This window comes from Mus musculus, chromosome 7 (assembly GCF_000001635.26).
Source record: "Mus musculus strain C57BL/6J chromosome 7, GRCm38.p6 C57BL/6J".
Classification (NCBI taxonomy): Eukaryota; Metazoa; Chordata; class Mammalia; order Rodentia; family Muridae; genus Mus; species Mus musculus.
The window spans coordinates 128,411,566-128,429,972 of NC_000073.6; the positions used below are offsets into that span (position 1 = coordinate 128,411,566).

Below are 18,407 nucleotides of genomic sequence, written 5' to 3' on the forward strand. Positions count from 1 at the left end.
ATGCGGAAAGGGAACACGGAAGAGAAACAAACAATACTCTCCTTTGCATGTAGTTTCAAGGGAAAGCTATGCACACAAAACTTATTCAGAAAGTTCCTATCACCTATACCACATCAAGCAAAATACATTTTTTTTAAAGTTACATCCCAATATAGAAGCAGAGAATCTGTTTGTTTTAACTGGTGATCTACTTAAGTCTCCACAGAAACTGGGTCATGGAAATTCTGTATCTAAAAAGTGCTTTACGGATTTATCATTTGTATCTAGCCCCTGAGAACGACCTTACAGGTGTGCCAGGGCCCAACTGAGGACATGAAAATTCACTACAGTTAGCAGAAAAAAAAATTAAAATTAAAAAAAAAGATGAAGTTTAAAAGTTTTAAAACAATCCTCCTAAGAAGTGGCACGTAAGACGGGAACAGGAAAACAGGCCGTAGAGGGAGGCACAGCTCCGAAGGTGCACGGTGACACTCTGCTCATGGAGCAAGTGTGCTTAGCGGCCCCTCAGAAGTCACCAGTGTGCCTGCCTCAACCCAACACCCTCCTCCCTAGGCCCGGTTCTGCCCGCCCCGCAAGCTGAGGATGTTCAGGGGTGGGAGGGTGTTGCAGGAAGGGCTGGCCCTTACGTTCCATGCTCCGGTCCACCTTGATGATCCAGCAGACCAAGTGCCCGTTGCCTTCTCAGAGCTGATGTGTTGAACAACAGGGGCTCAGGGTTCCCTGACGCTCTTGGGTCCAAACAGAAAACTATTCTCAACATCCTCTTTTGGGTGGACTAAACAACAGATGGCCACAGTCTCCAGCACTGACTAGGGGAAGGAAATAAGAATGCCAGACAGTTGTGTGTTCCCTCCCAAGAAGCCCCACTTTCTAGGCAGCCAGAGGCCCAGAAAAACAATCATGGCCCCCCAAGACCCTGAAAAAATGGTTAGAGTCCCAAGTCGTTGTCACTGCCTGCCTTTCCTTGTCTCCAGGAAAGGGGCTTGGCACAGATGCATAAAGTACCTTCCCTCCCACACTCCTCCTTGGCTCTACCTCACTTCAAGATAAAGGACTTCTGGGCTGGGGGTGTGGCTCAGTGGTAGAGCACTTACCCAACACACATAGGCCCTGGGCTAATCCCAAATCCTGGAAACGCAGTTTGTCGGGATCAGTCATGCTTTCTTTGTGTGTGAGGGGAGGAGGTTTTTAAGGCAAGGTCTTCCTGTGTAGCTCTGGTTGGTCTCAAACTCCCAGCAAACCCTCAGCTCCAGCCTCCCAAGTTCACTATCATTCATGAATTAGCCCATACATTTATTTTCCTGCTTGCTAGCTTTCTTGGTTTGGGGAGGGGGATGGTTTTTGTTGTTGTCATGTGTGTTTTGTTTTGTTTTACATTGTTTTGAATGTGAGTGTTGGTGTGTAGGGGGAGTGTATGTATGCATGTGCATGTGTGTGTGCATCTGTGTGTGCATCTGTGTGTGTGTGTGTGTGTATGTGTGTGTGCATCTGTGTGTGCGTGTGTGTGTGTGTGTGTGTGTGTGTGTGTGTGTGCATCTGTGTGTGTGCATGTGTGTGTGTGTGTATGTATGTATGTGTGCATCTGTGTGTGTGTGTGTGTGTGTTGAAGAGGCATATATATTCCGATTAGCTGTGACTTGCTATGTAGCCAAGAATGATCCTGAATTTCTTTTTTTTTTTTTTTTATTTTGATTTTTCCAGACAGGGTTTCTCAGTTTCTCTGTGTAGCCCTGGCTGTCCTGGAACTCACTCTGTAGACCAGGCTGACCTCGAACTCAGAAATCCACTTGCCTCTGCCTCCCAAGTGCTGGGATTAAAGGCGTGCGCCACCCCACTGCCGGCTGACTTTCTGATCCTCCTACCTCTCTGGTGCTAAGATCTACCACGGCCAGTTTTATGTTGTCCTAGGGGTTGAATTCAGAGAGTTGTGCCTGCTAAGTAAGCAGTCTCTTAATTGAGCTACTCCCTGTGTGTGCTGGTGGACATTGTGCTGGTCCATGGTGTCTTTTCTCAGGCACTGTCCACCTTGTCTTTTGATAGATTCTCTCCCCAGCCTGGGAGTGTTAAACAGGCTAGACTCACTGGCCAGTGTGTTCCAGGGATCCACGTGTCTCAGTACTGGGATTACCACCCTCAGAGTTCTGGAGATCCAGCCCTGGTCCTGATGTTGAATAAACATCCCTTCACCAACCTGCTCTCTTTCTATGCTCCATCCGATGCATTCCTTGAGAACAAAAGGAATGTGTTCCTGAAGGGTCAACCTCACATCTGGTAGTCCGGAATATAGCTTATAATGATCAATACTTTCTGAGGAATGAGCTAAGCTAAGCACCTGATCAAGAGGTGCTGAAAGGAAAAAAGGGAGCCACTGAAAACAGGTGACAATCGCTGAGAATATACGGCAACCCAATAAGGAAAAAAGGCACAAAGGGATGAATGGAAGGAAGGAGCAACTCAATGGAGGAGACTGACATCTCAGGACGGCTGGCTGAGGAAGCTGGGAAGGAAAGGGGACTGTAAGATTCGAGAAACGAAAGCTTTTAGTCACAGGTTTACAATGAATTGAGGGGGAAATAAGACCAGGAATTCCCAGATGGAGGAGAAGGGCAGGGGGGAAGCTGTCACCCGCATATTTATTCATTAACTATTTAACAAGGTGGCTGAGGAGATGTGTATCCAGGTAGCTCCAGAGGAGGGCCCAAGACAGGTTAATCTTGTATGCTTCTTTGGAGATGAGTAGCCCTAAAGTAGTCCCCCGTTCCTGGGGTCCCAATTTCTGAGACAACCCACTCTTGGGCTCAGAGGACCAGTCAGGCCCAGAAGGACACCCTCAAGGAGACAGGGATAACCAATAGCTCTGCAGGCAGAGCAAGGGGCAGTAAACTGGGTTGAAAAGAAGGACAGATCAGACAGAGAGGCAGCAAGGCGACCCTGAGCACTCAGCATGGCCCTCAAGAAATGGGAGCCAGGTCCAAAGAAAAAAATTGTCCCTGAATGTCTGCACAGACTGTTTCACGTAGTAGACGCCTCCTGACAGCTCTTATCAAGGGGCTGCTGCTATTGCCTGCCTGAGGCCCCTCTTCTCTCACTGCCACCCGCCGGGCTGCTGCAGTGGACAGCTAGCTATCTGGGGGAAGCAGAAGCGACCACAATAAATTTAGTACCGTCTAAACGAGTCCTCAGAAGCCAGCATTAGGAGGGTTTCCCAGGAAAGCAAGGGGCAGGCAAGCAAGGGGCAGGCAAGCAAGGCTCTAGGCAATGGCCAGCTCAGACCCTGCCTGGGCATCTAAGAAAATGAAAGACAAAATATGGACAAGTGACAGCCATTGAAGCCACATCGCACCTCCTGTCCACCCATGTCATCCACAGGCTGCTCATAGTGGAACCCAAGCAGATCGAGCTGACGTCATCTGGACAAAAAGGCCATCTCCTCCTGGCCTCTCCACATTTGGAGGCTAGCCTTGCTCTCTTCCAAGCCCCAGGTCCACCCCATGAGTCTCTACAGAGGAAAGTTTCCCTAACTGCCAAGACGCTCCACTGTAAAACTGTTAAGAACAAATTCGTTAAATTTCTGTACAGACTAAAAACATAAGCCCAGCAGTAACTCTGAAAGCTTTGCCAAGGTTTAATAGGATAATGTAAAGCGGACTTCTCTGACAGACCACCCAGCAGTCTGCCTGGAGGGGTGTGGCTTTTACTTTGGTTCTGAGGTAGGCGCTCCTCAGGTGTTAGCAGTGTGGGTTGTGGGTACAAGCCAGGGTCCTCTGGGGGTTCCTCACACTTCAGCACAAAAATCACTTGGGGTACTTGCTAAAAAACGAAGCTGTGACTCTTCCTGCTCCCCTTGGTTCCCCAAGATGGAACTGGGGTCTGACTTTTATCAAGGCCCCCTGCTTCCCCTACCTGATAGGCAGAACATAGAGCCTCCAACTGCGAACCTTAGAAACAGGTGGGGCTTCCAGCTCTCTACTTACAGATGCCATCTTTGATGAGATTTAACTCTTTCAGCCTCACATAGAATGCTCTGGGGGAGAGAGGCTTGCAGTCAAGCCCAGCCCAGGCTCCCGCAGGGGTACGGCCAGCTTTGGTGGGGCTTCAGTAGGATACTCTGGAAAACCTCTTTAAAAGCGAAGTTCAGGCGGGGTGTTGCTCTGGGGCAGGCCATTTGCCTACATATACAAGGCCTTGGGCACACCTCTAGCACCACAAGAAAAAAAAAAAAAAACATCAAAATTACCTTCTCCCAAATCCTTAACTGTCCTGCAGACGGCTTGCCTGCTGCACAGCATCTCTGTAAGGAGCCCTCACCCTCCCTCCTTTCTCACTTGGCTCCTTTTCTTGATGTTGGGTGGTGATGATAGTGACCAAACTGGCAGGGGCTCGTGTCCTTTCACAGGGCAGCAGAACTTATACCCACAGATTTCAAGGAAATTGGGCTCTGGCCATATAGACATCCAACACCAAGCACTGCTATTTCCCTGCTGGCCTTTGTATCACTGGTGTGGGCAAGCTTCATCAGGGTTAGTCTGTTGCCCTGGAACAGATACATGCTAGCAATGACTGTGAAACTGCCTTTCAGTTTGGGATTGCAATCTGGCCGTATGCAAAAGCATCCCAAATCCAGGTATCTGTCACAATTCAGTGGTTCTATTTGTATTATATTCTGGCCAAATATAATTTTAAGCAGCAAGCAACCTAGGCAAGGCTAGACGGAACTCCCCTACATGATGGAAAAAGAAAGAAAAGGAAACTAGTAAGCCCCACACCTTTATCATGTATCCAGCATTGCACTTGGGGCTTCTCAGGTTTAACTGCTGATCCTACTATTAGTAATGTAAGCATATCCTTATCAGAATTAAAACCTGTAGTTAATGGCTAGCAACACGGTTCAGTGGGTAAGGATGCTTACATCCAAACCTGACGGCTTGATTTTGACTACTGGGACCTATCGGTAGAAGAAAACTGATTTCCATAAGTCATCCTCTAACCTCCACATACAAGCTGTAGCATGCAAACACACATATGCACACACACACACACACAGAGACGCACACGAGCACACACATACACATGATAAATATGATCTAAAATAAAATTTAAGTATGTAGTTAAGTCCACAGCTTCCTGAAATCCACTGTTCCAGCCTTGATGTCTGACATATGTTGATATGTCCCACCACAGTTCATTTCAGTCCACCTATGACGTAGCAACCAGTTCCCAGATGCCCTGAACATTTAGCAATTGGTTCTTGCAAGCTACACTGAGCCAGCACCAGCACAGCTCTGCGGCACAGAAAGGTCCAAGGACATTCATTATTCAGTGTGGCGGAGTGGCAGAGTCAAGGTTGGAGTTTAACTCCGGTGCCTAGAATCTGACCACCACTCAGTGTCAGCCATCAGCATCACAAGGGAATGTGACCACTCGGGAACACTAATGGAGCATTTCAACGCATATTAAGACAACAGTGCAAACTCTTTACAATAACTCTATGGAATCTGACTTTAGTGGGGTTGTCTTAAATAATTAATGAAATGATTTGCATGTGGCTGATGGGGGGGGGGGAGTCTCCAATTAAGCACTTAAAGCTACCCTTTGCACATCCCCAGTCACAAAGAAGTTGCACAGCTGTCGAGTGGTGGCCAAGGGATTGGGTCTATGTCTGATTGCAGCCGCTTAACCACGTTTGATATTTACGTGAAAAGAGGAAACCGGCTAAAGCGTAGTGAATCTCTGGGCGACAGAAAAGCAAGCCTTTGAACCCCGAACCCAGAGTCAAGCAAATAAACCTACGTTTAAAAAAATCCATCAGCTAAGAGTAGAGCAGGTTACCCAACACCCTGGCTTTAGAGCCCCACCCCTCCGACGCGGCTGCTCTAATGGTGAAGACAAGAGAAAGCACACAAGGTGTCAACACAGCTCCTGGCCACAACCTAAGCCATCAAAGAGTGTTAGGTGTTATTAAGAACAAAAAGGATGGCACGATTCAAATCACCATTTCTGCACCGTGGGTTCTTTGTCTTGCCAAGTTGCCCCAAACTGTGGGTCAGGCAGGTTCAGGGGGAAAAACAAAGTGACTCCCCCGCCGTGTCACACAAGTTCCTCCCCCGCCCTGGTGTGCAGCCACCTTGGGACTCCACTTTTTTTGGCGCCGCGGGGCCGGCCACTCCGGGGATGCAGAGGTCCGGCGGAGCATCCTTCCCATTCCGCCCGAGAAAGAGGCTGCACGCAGGAGGGAAGCCTGGCTTCCCACGCTGCCTCGGAGTGAGGGGCTGTTAATGTGTCTCCCGTGGTTCCCAGACCTTCTCTAGAAAGAAAGCTGCTCTGACTCCCGCTTCAAGCCCAACTTCCTCCCCGGGCGGCTCCCCGGCTCTGCGCTCCCGCCGCGGCTGGGACAGAGCGAGCGGGGAGGAGCGCGGCTGCTGTCCGGGCGGCACAGCGAGCCGCGCCAGGGGACCCGGCGACCCCGTCCTTCCCGCGCCCAAGCGCCCGCAACCGCTTACCAGACGGCGGCCGCTTCCTGCTCAGTCGGCTCACGGCGCGGGTGAACATCGCCGCGGGCGTCCAGAGGACGGAGCAGCCGGGCAGCGCGGCGGCTAAGCCCGAAGAGGGCAAGGAGGAGGAGGAGCCCGCGCGACGCCGCCCCTCCAGGCTCCGCCCGCCGCCTCCTCCCCGCCGCGCTCCCCTCTCCCTGCCCACCCGCGCCCGTGGGCACTGGGTCCAGCCCTCAGTTACCCGCGCAGGGCAGGGCGCGGTGGCCCCGGGTGACCCTCAGCTCCCGCGCACATCCCGGTCCCTCCCCTCGCGGCCTGGAGACATACAGCGTTCGGTGTCCCTGCCAGGCCCGAGTCACCTCCCAGATCGCCCCCGGGTCTACCCGATTCCGTGGGCGCGCGGCCTGCTCACGCCGCGAATGCCCGGGAGGCGTCACCAGAGTCCCGAGCCAAGCCGCCGCGAGTGGGCGCCCACTCTGGCCCACGCCACGCCTGTGCCGGGGCTTCCAAGCCCCGGGACAAACCTCGGAGAACGCTGTCTGGAGCCTCTGCGGTTTCAGAGTGGATCTGAGCGCGCCAGCACATTTTTTAACTTGGACGACACTTGGGTGCAGTCTCAGGAGAACCTTTGCGCTCAACTACCGGAATCCTGTAGATCCCAGCGCCGGGCTCAACGCTCCTCCTGGTGCCAGTCACCTGCTCAGCGCCGCGCTCCACGCTCATCTAGTTTCCCATTTCTTTTTACCAAACAGCCCAAGAGGGGGGTGTCGTTAGCCCCATTTTCTTGAGCATTCGGTTTGCAAGGAATTGTCTTTCTGGCGAGTTTTATTTTTCTCCTTGTGGGTCTGGCTTTGTCTCGAAATTGGTCTTTATTTTTAGCTGTGCTAATTGCTATTTTTCTAAACCATTCCCCAGTCGCCCCCCCAACCCCCCGCGCGCGTTCTTTCGCAGGATTTTCACTAGTTGGCACTTTCCTTTATATCTTCTATTCTGAGCTTCCCATTTTGCTCTATTTTCCTCCCTTTTTGTCCACCCTGCAGTCCCAACGCCACCTCAGCCCTGGCCCTCTGTGGTTATTCACCATCTCTCTGCCTACCCTTCCCCACTCCATCATTTCCAAACACGGCCATTTGTGCTATCCAAAGAGGATGTTCCGTCCCCTGAAGGCTGCAGAGGTCTTCAGCTGCGGCTTGCAGGTGAGCACCATCAGTGTGGCTTCCAAGCCGGGGTTTCTGAATGTCTCCAGCTGCTATTGCCGCCCGCCCCCCCCCCAAGCTTCCTGGCCATTGAAATAGCTCTTGGGTCATAGGCTCTGTAAAAGCTGAGCCTAAACCGACACAGACACAGACATAATGGTGCTCTCCTTTAATCCCAGCAACCCCAGCACTCCGGAGGCAGAAGCAGGAAGATTCTTTGAGTTAGAGGACACCCTGATATACATAGCAATGTCTAAGGCAGCTACATAGAGAGTCAGAAGGAAGGAGTCAGAAGGGAGGGAGGGAGGGAGGGAGGGAGGGAGGGAGGGAGGGAGAGAGAGAGGGAAAGAGGAAGGGAAGGGAATGAAGGAAGGAAGGAAGGAGAGAGAGAAGGCAAAACCAAACCATCCCAGTGGGATCACTGCATTCTGAGAACAGTAACAAAATTTTCCCTGCCCACCTCCATTGAAAGCGTCCCCAGAGGCTGATCACAAATACACCGAAGCTAACACAGGAAAGGAGGAGACTCTAGCACAATGGAGTAGAAGTTAGACACAGGCAGCCAAAGCCAGCAGCACTAGCAGCCAGGTTCTTCCCACCGTGCCGGCAGCAAGCCTGGTGTGGTCTAAGACATGCTCCGAGGGAGGCCGTACTGAGAGAACAGCTCCAAGCTTCTTAGACAATGGGAAATAATGGGGAAGGTTAGCAGCTTTAGGTCCCCTTCTCCGTCCTGTGAGCTTGTCAAAAGACCGGGGCTAAGAGTGAGTAAACAATTTAATTTTCTTTTTTGTTTGACTCACAAAATCGGTACTGGGAGCTGGAGAGATGGCTCAGTGATTCAGAGCGCTTGCTCTTGCAGAGCACTGGGGTTCAATTCCCAGCACCCATGTCCTCTCACAGTCATCTGTAACTCCAGTCCCAGGGGATCTGATGTCCTCCTCTGACGTCTGCAAGCTCCAGACGCACGTACGCTACACATTCATACCTGGCAGACAAAACACTCACATACATAATGTCCAAAGATCCAAAAGCCAACATTCACGTGTCGTGTGCATCAGACCCAGAATAAAGTAAAAGGCCTATGCTGAGATACAGCTCTGATCCTGGGGATTGAGGTGGAGGCAGAGGCTGCTGGATCTCTGTGAGTTTGAGGCCAGACTGATCTACATAGAGAGTTCCAGAATAGCCAGGGCTACACCGTGAGATCCTGTCTCAGAACAAAATAAAACAAGTAGGAGGGGAAGAGCCCCCCCCTCAAGCTGTCAGAGCAGGATCACCTTTTCACACAGGTATGTTCTAGGCACAATCTCTGTCCCAAGCGAAACACACATCCTCCGAGGGATCCCCAAGTCTCTCTCCCTCTGCAGCTTCTCATTTACACCCTCAAAAGCAATGATGGCAGCTGATTGGCCCAAAAGGTAAACAGGTTAGGCCCCATTCCTCCCACTGCTGGCTGTACATTTAGATCAAGGACCACCTATCACAGCAGACAAGAAGCAGTGGCCTTGGAGTTCTTCCAATAGGTTGGAATTTCAGAGAGTAAGCTTTACTGGTCAGTTGCCTTGTTCTACCCAGGAATTTAAAACTCTGAGGATGGGCGAGATGGCTCAGTAGGTACCAGAACCCACGTGGTGGAAAGAGAGATCCGACTCCTGAAAACTGTCCTCTGACTCCCACATTCACACCATGACACATGCACTCGTGTTTTGTTTGTTGAAATGGGGTCTCTCTAATGCAGCTCTGCCTGGCAGTCTTAGAACTCTCTACATAGACCAGGCTAGCCTTGAAGTTTACAGAGCTCCACCTGCCTCTGCCTTCCTAGTGCTGGGATTAAAGGCAATATGCCACTACACCCAGCCCAATATGTATACTCTTAAAACACTTATACAGTGTGGGGACTAGAGAGGTGTGTCCGTGATTAGAACACTTGTTGCACTTGCAGAGGCCCTGGAGTCAATGCTCAGGAGCCACATCGTGACTCACAACCACCTGTAACTCCAGTTGCAGAGAATCTAACAAGCATGCATGTGGCATACATGCATGCATGTGTGCAAGGAAAACATTCACACACATAAAGTAAGGTAAAAATATCTAAATAAATAAATAAGTGTTGTAAAATTCTGTTAAGTCTGGCTAGTGCTGTATAGTTCAGTTGCTAAGCAAGCACCAAGCTGTGGGTTTGATCTCCAGCACTAAGTAGAACAGGGGTATGTGATGAATAGTGACTGTACATATCTGTAACGCCAGCACTCGGGAGGAGGAGTCAGGAGGGTCAGAGAATTAAGATCACCCTTGACTACATAGTGAATTTAAAGCTAGTCTGTGCTACATGAAACTCAGTCAAAAAAAAAAAAAAAAACAAAAAAAACCAAAAACGTTAAACTGTTAATAATTGTCTTCATTTTGTGACATACATACACAATTGTATATAATACATATGTATTTACATGGGAGTATGTATGTGAAACCCTTTGAGGTAGGGCTGAATATACAAATGGATCAACTCTAGGCTCCAAGTCAACCCACCTGATACCCGTCCTGACCGTGCACCTGACCAGCACAACGTCCTCACAAATCACAGCCTCATGGGGACAGGATGACACCTACATGCTGAAGGTGTGGTTGCAGCAGTAAGAAATACAAAAAGCACCTGGCGTAGTGCCTAGCACATGTAGGCGCACAGAGAAATCACTGGAATCTAGACTACTCCCACTCCCACTGCAAGCTGTTTCCGTAAATAGTAAACCTCAGCCTACACACAGGCGGGAAGGTTTTGGGAGTGTTTGCTTTGCTTATGTGTGGTGCTGGGGATGAAGCCCAGAGCCTTGTGGTGCTAGGCAAGCTATCTCTACCGCTGAGCTAGACCTCAATCCTGGTTTTTTGTTTTTTTCTTTTTTAATTAAAGGGAGTTGACACCGTAGTAACCCTGTGATGTGCACAAGGTAGTTACTAATAGTAGCTCTTGCAAGATGTAAGCCCTTACGCTACTCAATTGGTTGAGGAGGCAGACACGGTAAGATGCTATTTGGCATTGTGCATGCGAGTCTTTGAAGTATTTATGTCCGTTGAGCCAGTAAATAATTTGACAACCAGTCATTTTTGCCCAAAAGTAAAAAGAATAATCAGTGCAATTATTACATGTATCATTGCATGTTTCTTCTTGGTGCTATTTATAGTAGATAGAAATGCCCACTCGGAAGATGACCAAGCTACAACACACTCCTTTGATAGACTATTTAACAGTTGTAAAAGACCATGTGCTGGAAAGAAATGTGACTAAGTTGGCAGAGCACTTTCCTAGCATGCAGGAAGCCCTGGATTCCACCCGCAGCAACACATAAACTGGGTGGTGTAGTGGATGGTTTTAATCCTGGCCCTCAAGAGGTGGATGCAAGCTATCAGGAATTCAAGGTCATTGTTGACCACGTGTCGAGTTTGAGGTCAGCCTTGACTACATGAGACCTTGCCTAAAAAAACCACCAACAACCACAAAACAAAAGACCAAATGAAGCTCATGTGATGTTGTGCAAGCAGACTTTTAACAAAACTTTCACAGAAAAATAGAATCCCCTGGACCCACATCTCAGTGGAACAAGAGAACTGACTTCCTGCAAGCTGCCCACTAACCATGCACATACACAATAAATAAGTAGATAGATAGATATGTGGGTGGATGGATAGATAGATAGATAGATAGATAGATAGATAGATAGATAGATAGTAATAAATACTTTGATAAGCCTGGCTGGGGATATAGTTCAGTTGGAATGCCACACATGTACACTGTGGCACATACACAACCAAACATATATATAATAAAGGAAGGAGGGAAGGAAGGAAGGCAGGAAGGAAGGAAAGAAGGAAGGGAAGAAGGAAGAGAGAGAGAGAGAGGGAGGAGGGAAGGAGAGAGGAAGGAAGGAAGGAAGGAAGGAAGGAAGGAAGGAAGGAAGGAAGGAAGGAAGGAAATAAAAGTCTTACAAGCCAGGCAGGGCACATAGCTCAGTTGGTAGAGTTAGCCCTCAGCTTTTTTAATGGATAAGGTCAATGTTTCTGTTATATATTAATGTTTTGAAAGATGGCTGCAGCTTCTACACTTTTTTTTTTTGAGACAAGGTCTCACTCTGTACTCACTCTGTAGGTAGCCCTGACTGGCCTGGAACTCACAAAAATCCATCTGCCTCTACCAGAGAGCCAGAAATCGGAAATTGGAACCTAACTGAAAGCCTCATTCGGGTTTAATGATGCAAATGTGTAAGACTCTGTTTTTACAAATTTCTACCTAATTTTAGTGAGTATTCAAACTAATGTGTTATATTATGTGACATTATGTAATGTAATGGCTTCCTCATGACGTCTTTGTACTTACGTATCATTATACTTTACTAAAGCCCCGTCATTGTCCTCTTCTTCACAGTTGCCATTTTTACCTCGTTGATTTTTCTTTCTTAAAATGCTCAATTTCCCATGGAAGCATCAGGCAGACAGGGTTTGCTGTCTGTCTGTCTGTCTATCTATCTATCTATCTATCTATCTATCTATCTATCTATCTATCTATCTATCTATCTATCTGTCATGCCTTCCTGGCATGCCAAAACTCAAAGATCCTAGGAGGTCAACATCTTGGGCTGAAAATCAAGAAGCTTAAGGCCAGACAGCGGCTGAACCTGGTTTGGCTATTTTCAGCTAATGAACTTGTTGGAAGTACCCTCCCTAGAGGTACTGGGAACACCCTCCTTAGGCTATGTTGCATCCACGGAGAGAAAGCTTAAGGTTTTGGATAGCATTTCGGCTAAAAAGGCAGACTAGCAGGGCATGTTAGCTCAAGTCTATAATCCCAGAAGTACAGAGGTTAAATTAAGAAGGTTGCCAAGAGTTTGAAGCCAACCTGGACTACAATGAGATACTATCTATCAGTTTTCAGCCAGCCGTGTGCTTCTCCAGTCTCAAATTCAAAACAGTCCTGAGAAGAAAAGAAGGAAATCCTGCTATTTCTGACAAACTGGGGGAACTTGGAGGATATTGTATTAGGTGAAATAGGCCAGGCATAGAAAAATGAATGCCATGGGTCCATGCAACAGAAGGAATCTGCGGGCGCTGTATCTGCTCAGCTTCCATGGAGCATGATGGTTGCCAGGGGTCAGAGCACGAGGAAGAGGGAAGCTGGGGATCACAGGGTGCAAACTCCAGCTGTATGTGCATGCCTCCTGTAGGAGTACGCACGTGCCTGCAGGTGCCCAGGGACACCAGAAGAGGACGTCGAGTTCCCTAAAGCTAGAATGACAGGCAGTTGTGAGCCACCCAGTCTGGGTACTGGGAACTGAACTCCTTTTGAGAGTAGTATACATTCTTAACCACTGAGCCATCTCTCTAGTCCCCCATTCAAACGCTTTTTTTTTAATGAAATAAGCAAATAATAAGTTAAACCACTCTCCCTAGCATAGTAGAGGTGCGTGTCTATAACCCTAGCAGTGGCGACGCTGAGGCAAGAAAATCATGTTTGAGACCAGCCTGGACTACGTAGGGAAACATGTCTTTAAAATGTGCCTTTTTCTGTTTGCTCAATTTCATCATAGCATTTTTCGACAAAATACCTCAAATGAAGAACGGACTCTCTCCTTCACTGTCCCTGGCCCCCTCTCTGCCTAGTCTCCCAGACATTTCTAGTCCATTACCTATCTCCATCAACGAGAAGATTCACGGTCAGCCCTTCGCCTGTATCACTTGACTCTGAATAGTCGATGATCCGTCCCTCCCTCCAACTCCTGATGCTTCTTGAGTCACATCGGTTTCTATCCCACGGTCACCGCTGGCAACGGTGCACCACAGACCTGATCCTCAGTGCAGTTTCATGCTCACTTATTCTCTTGGCTATTCCATTAAGTTGCATGGCTCACAATAGCATTTTCTTTAAAAAAAAAAAAAATCAAGTTTATTTTGTGAAGAATTTTTAGGTTTACAGCAAAACTAAACCAAGCTTTGCTGTCCTCCCAGACCTGCACGTGGGCAGCCTCCGCACAACAGCCTCCCACACCACAGAGGCATCTGTGGTCCTGTGATGGGGGCTACACTGACTCCCCATTGCTACCCAGAGTTTATATCAAGTGTGCTTTCCAAATTCAGGACTTGAGTCTTCAGCCCTCCGTACCTCTTTGGCTTCTCCTTGGGTAGTCTAGAAAGACATTTCAAATGCAGTGTCTAGAACACACGCTTCCTTCTATCCCAGCTAAAGGCAACAGTACCTCATTAGCCACTCGGACAAGTATCTGACAGCCAATGTTCCCATCTTGTGTCACGACTGCCCGGGAGTCCTTTAAAATCCAGAATTTGACATTTCTTGCTCTTGCATTCCATCCAAGCCACCACTTCTGCCAACTGATGCACCTCTTTCCCGGGCTGCTTCCTCTCTTCACGGGGACCGCTGTACGGAATGCCAGGGGACTCTCCCGGGTGGATCTTATCATGCCAAATCTCTGTCTGACACTCTGTGGCAGTGTTTCATGTCACCTGAGAGGAAGCCCTAGGTCACATAGAGACCTGTGAGGCTCCTGGTGACCAGTTGACCCTCCTTGGGATTCCCTAAATGCTTCCACATGTACCCTGCTTATGCCCAGTGCCTTGTGCCTTGTATCTAGAGCACTCTTCCCTGATATGAGTACAACTCAGTGCCATTTCCACAGGTCCTGTCCCTCCCTCAGTTCCGAATCCAGCCAAAGTTAGCAGTGCTCAATCACAAGAAATCCAAGCTCTAACCAGAGAGACGTTTAATACCCAATTCTCCAATATGAAAGCCATATACATGCAAGGATTGCTGACATGTAAGAAATGCCAAAGAAAGTTGGAGAGACACAGACACAGGGACGCAGAGAGACTCTAAAAGAAGAAGTTGGGGCTGGAGAGATGGCTCAGCAGTCAAGAGCACTGGATACTCTTCCAGAGGACTCACGTTGAATCCCAACACCCACATGGCAGCTCCCACCTACCTGTAATCCAGCTCCAAGTGATCAGACATCCTTACACAGACAGACATGCAGACACAACACCAATGCACATAAGATAAAAATAAATAAATCCTTTTTCATAAAAAGAAGTTGGAATGTAGAAACTAAAGTGGAAACAGCATTTCAGCAGCAGAGGCAGACATGGAGGTCAAACTCTCTTAAAAATCAGGTGAGGAAAGGGGTCCTCGGAGAGAAAGAACAAAGGTTAGCGAGCCGATCCAAGGTAAGGAAGTGCCCAAAGATATTACAGGAGGAGTGCCAAAGAGGAGATAAAAGACACATTTTGAGAAAATGTCCCATGCTGAAGAAAATTTATTTCCAAATGGAAAGAGCCCTGCACAAAGGATGCCACTGTGAAACCTCAAAACACAAAAATAATTTCAGGAGCACTCACCAAGAACATTCTGGTGTGGGTGTGGGTGTGTGTGTGGGGTGCAGGGCAGCGCACCCATTGCTGGTGGGACAGAGCATTCATATGCATAAAATAAATAAATCTTTTTTTAAAAAACTAATCTTTTCCCCTTCTCATGACCCCCTTTCTACTATCTTTCTTAGCATATTTTGAAATTAAAATATAATTATAAGCTGGGCAGTGGTGGTGTACACCTTTAATCCCAGCAGAGGCAGGTGGATCTCTGTGAGTTCAAAACCAGCCTGGTCTACAGATTGAGTTCCAGGACAGCCAGGGCTGTCTTGAAGACAAAACAAAACCATTTTATTTAGTTAGTTATTTGTGTCACTTGCCCCTTCGCTATCCCCCTCCAACCCCTTCTCTACACCCCCTACCCTGCTCCTTCTCAAACTCATGACCTCCATTTCTTTGTTATTGTCACATCTATGTGTAAATGTATAGATAGATAGGTAGTTCAATAATAACAACATTATTATATAATAATAATAACAGCGTGCCAGGCAGAGGCTAGAAGAGGTGGGAGTTCTGGACCAGCCTGGGCTGTGTAACAACAATAACAATCTGGCTTGACGCACTGAGGGATGGGATGCAGCCCATCTGGTAGTGTCTGCCAGCATGCACAAGGCTCTGGTTCAGTCCCCAGCACCACAGGAGGAGGCAGGGGTGTCAGTGCGTGGCTATCATGCAAGTATTCAAAGAGTAGGATCGGATGGATCCGAAGTTCAATGTCATGCTTCGCTACAGTGAGTTTGAGGCCAGCATGTGTACAGGAGATGTCACTTTCTTTAAAAAAAAAAAAAAAAGCAATCAAATACATGTCTATTGTATAATCCAAAACATTCCACAGGAAAAAAAAATGGAAGCATGTGGCCAGCAAGATGGCTCAGCATGTAAAGGGACTCGCTGCCAAACCTAGTGACCTGAGCTCAGTCCCTCAGAACTCTACACACTGTACCACACATGCATGGACACACACACACACACACACAAAATTCACACTCAAAAAATGAAAATATAATGAAATTTTTAAATGGAAGTATATGTGAAAGCTGAATACAAAATGTCCACAGCTGCTTTACTTGAAATAGCACTAATTGGAAACATCAAATGCTCATCAACTATTGACTGGGAGGGGTTGAAATCCTGGTGTGTGGTTATAATGGAATACTACTAGTTAACTAAAACAGAATGCCCGCCCCCTCTCCCGTGTCCCCCACGTCCTGCCCAGAAATGTTGGCTACCATAGGTTCTGGGAGAGAGTGAGTGGTTTTCAGTTGTGAACCCAGTGAGTAAATCACTAGAAATGACCAGGAAGTAAAACCTACCGGCCTTGAGGAGAAAGCTCCAAAAATTGGAAAAGAAGGTGGTATTTTCTAAACACTACTGATAGTGTCTGGTGTTTTTTGGTTTTTTTTGGTTTTTTTTCCACACTACTATAGCATGCATGTATCATTCACTAAAAATTAAAAAATCCATTTCGAAAGTTCTACCGATCTCACTTGCCTAGTTCACGGCAAGACTTGGTGCTAGCTTCAGTACTATTGACAAAGTTTTTTTAAGCAGTCGGCTCTACAGAAAGGGTGGTTTCAAATACTGTCCTCAAACAACACACAGCCTCTATGGTCGTCCGGGCTACATGATGCTTGGGTTTCTCAGAAACTTCTCCTTGGCAATGTGTCAGTCCTGTACGTGTTTCTGGAGAAGTATTTAATGGCTCTATGGCTCTCCCTGGCTTTTGGAAACTGCCAAAAGCTCGCTGGTGACAGTGAACGGAGAAATACGTGTAGGGACTGAGGTACAGCTAGGGAGAAGCTGGGCCAGTGTACCAGTGTATTTCCAAGGACTAGAAATAAGTTCATGACACCAACAGTGGAGAAAATAGTAGGTGATGGCTTTCAGAGACAAGTACATGTCCCACTTGGGACATTGTTGTGTGATGGACTTCTCCTGAGGAGATGCAATACACACACATCTAGAGGGGCCTAGTGAATATGGTCAGTTTCAGGGACTTCCTGAAGTTACTTTGAGTTGTCTCCTTCCTGTCTTTTTTTCCTCCTTTTATTGAAAATAGATTTTTTTTCTCACATAATTTATCCTGATTACAGTTTCCTCTCCCTCTGCTCCCCCCCCCACCCCAGTTCCTCCTCACGCTCTGTACCTGGATCACTCCCTTTCTGTATCTCACTAAAAAACCAACAGACTTCTAAGGGATAATAAAATAATAATAAGTAAAGAATAAGACAAAAACTAACACATTGGAATTGGACAAAACAGACACACAGAAGGAAAAGAGCCCAAGAAAAGGCACAAGAAACTTGTTTGTACATTCAGAAATCCCATAAAAACACTAAACTGGTCAGGTGTTGGTAACACATGCCTTTAATCCTGCATTTGAGAGGCACAGGCAATCAAATTTCTGTGAGTTTGAGGCCAGCCCGGTCTACAGGGCTAGTTCTAGGACAGCCAGGGCTACACAGAGAAACCCTAGATCGGAAGCCATAAGCCACATAGGAATCACCAGTGCAGGCGCTGTGCACGCTGCCCGAGTCTCTGTGAGTTCAGACGAGCTTTGATGAGGTTGGATTAGAGGCCTTGCTTTCTTAGTGTCCTTCATCCCCTCTGCCTTACTCTCTTTCTGCCTCTTCCTCTACAGAATACCCTGAACCCTAAGGCAAGGGATTCGACAGAGGCATCCAGTTTAGGATTGAGCATCCCAAGGTCCTCTCTTCTCTGCACAATGTCTGGCTGTGGGTCCCTGTATTTGTTCCCATCTGCTGCAGGAGGAAACTTCTCTGATGATGGCTGAGCAAGTTGCTGATCTATGAGTGTAGCAAAATGCCATGAGAAGTCATTTTAGTACTACATTTTTCTTGTTTGTTTAGAAGAGTAGTATTTGGTTTTGCCCCAGGTCCCTGACCTTATCTATCAAGTCTCAGGTTCTTGGCCACCCAAGCAGTGTCAAGTATGGGCTCCATCTCATGGAGTGAGCCTTAAGTCAAATCAGATACTGGTTGGTTAGTCCACAAACTGTGTGCCAGCACTGCACTAGGGTATCTTGCGGGCAGGACAGCAGTGTAAATCAGAGGGTTTGTGACTGGATTGGAGTGTCTCCTTTGGTAGCTTGCAGAGTGCCTTCCTGTACCAAAGATGCTAGCACATGTGGGTGAAGGCTCTATGAAGCCACCAGCTTGACTTCTCCACATTCGGTGAGTTGTTCGGGGGCTGTGGCAGCAATAGGGGCTTGCCATCAGTTTGTGGGGAGCCTCCTATAGTCTTGGCAACAGCCTGGGTTCTTTCGGAATCCCCACGG

General features: G+C 47.8%; 1 protein-coding gene across 4 annotated transcripts in view; it reads right to left on the minus strand.

Annotated features, from left to right (window-relative positions):
• Rgs10 (regulator of G-protein signalling 10) overlaps window positions 1-7,941 on the minus strand; it is a 45,886-nt gene extending 37,945 nt beyond the window's left edge. The window contains exons 1-2 of one of the 4 annotated variants that reach the window (XM_030242942.1): window positions 6,501-6,625; window positions 627-809 (exon numbers count right to left, since the gene is read on the minus strand). In XM_030242942.1, coding sequence (XP_030098802.1) covers window positions 627-633 — 7 coding nt within the window. In that variant the 5' untranslated portion in view covers window positions 634-809; window positions 6,501-6,625. Of the gene's footprint in view, window positions 1-626; window positions 810-6,500; window positions 6,626-7,015; window positions 7,497-7,587 lie in introns of those variants that run through there. The other 3 variants (XM_017312270.2, XM_006508139.3, NM_026418.2) reach the window with 3 other exon arrangements.
• Between the last annotated feature and the right edge of the window lie 10,466 nt (window positions 7,942-18,407).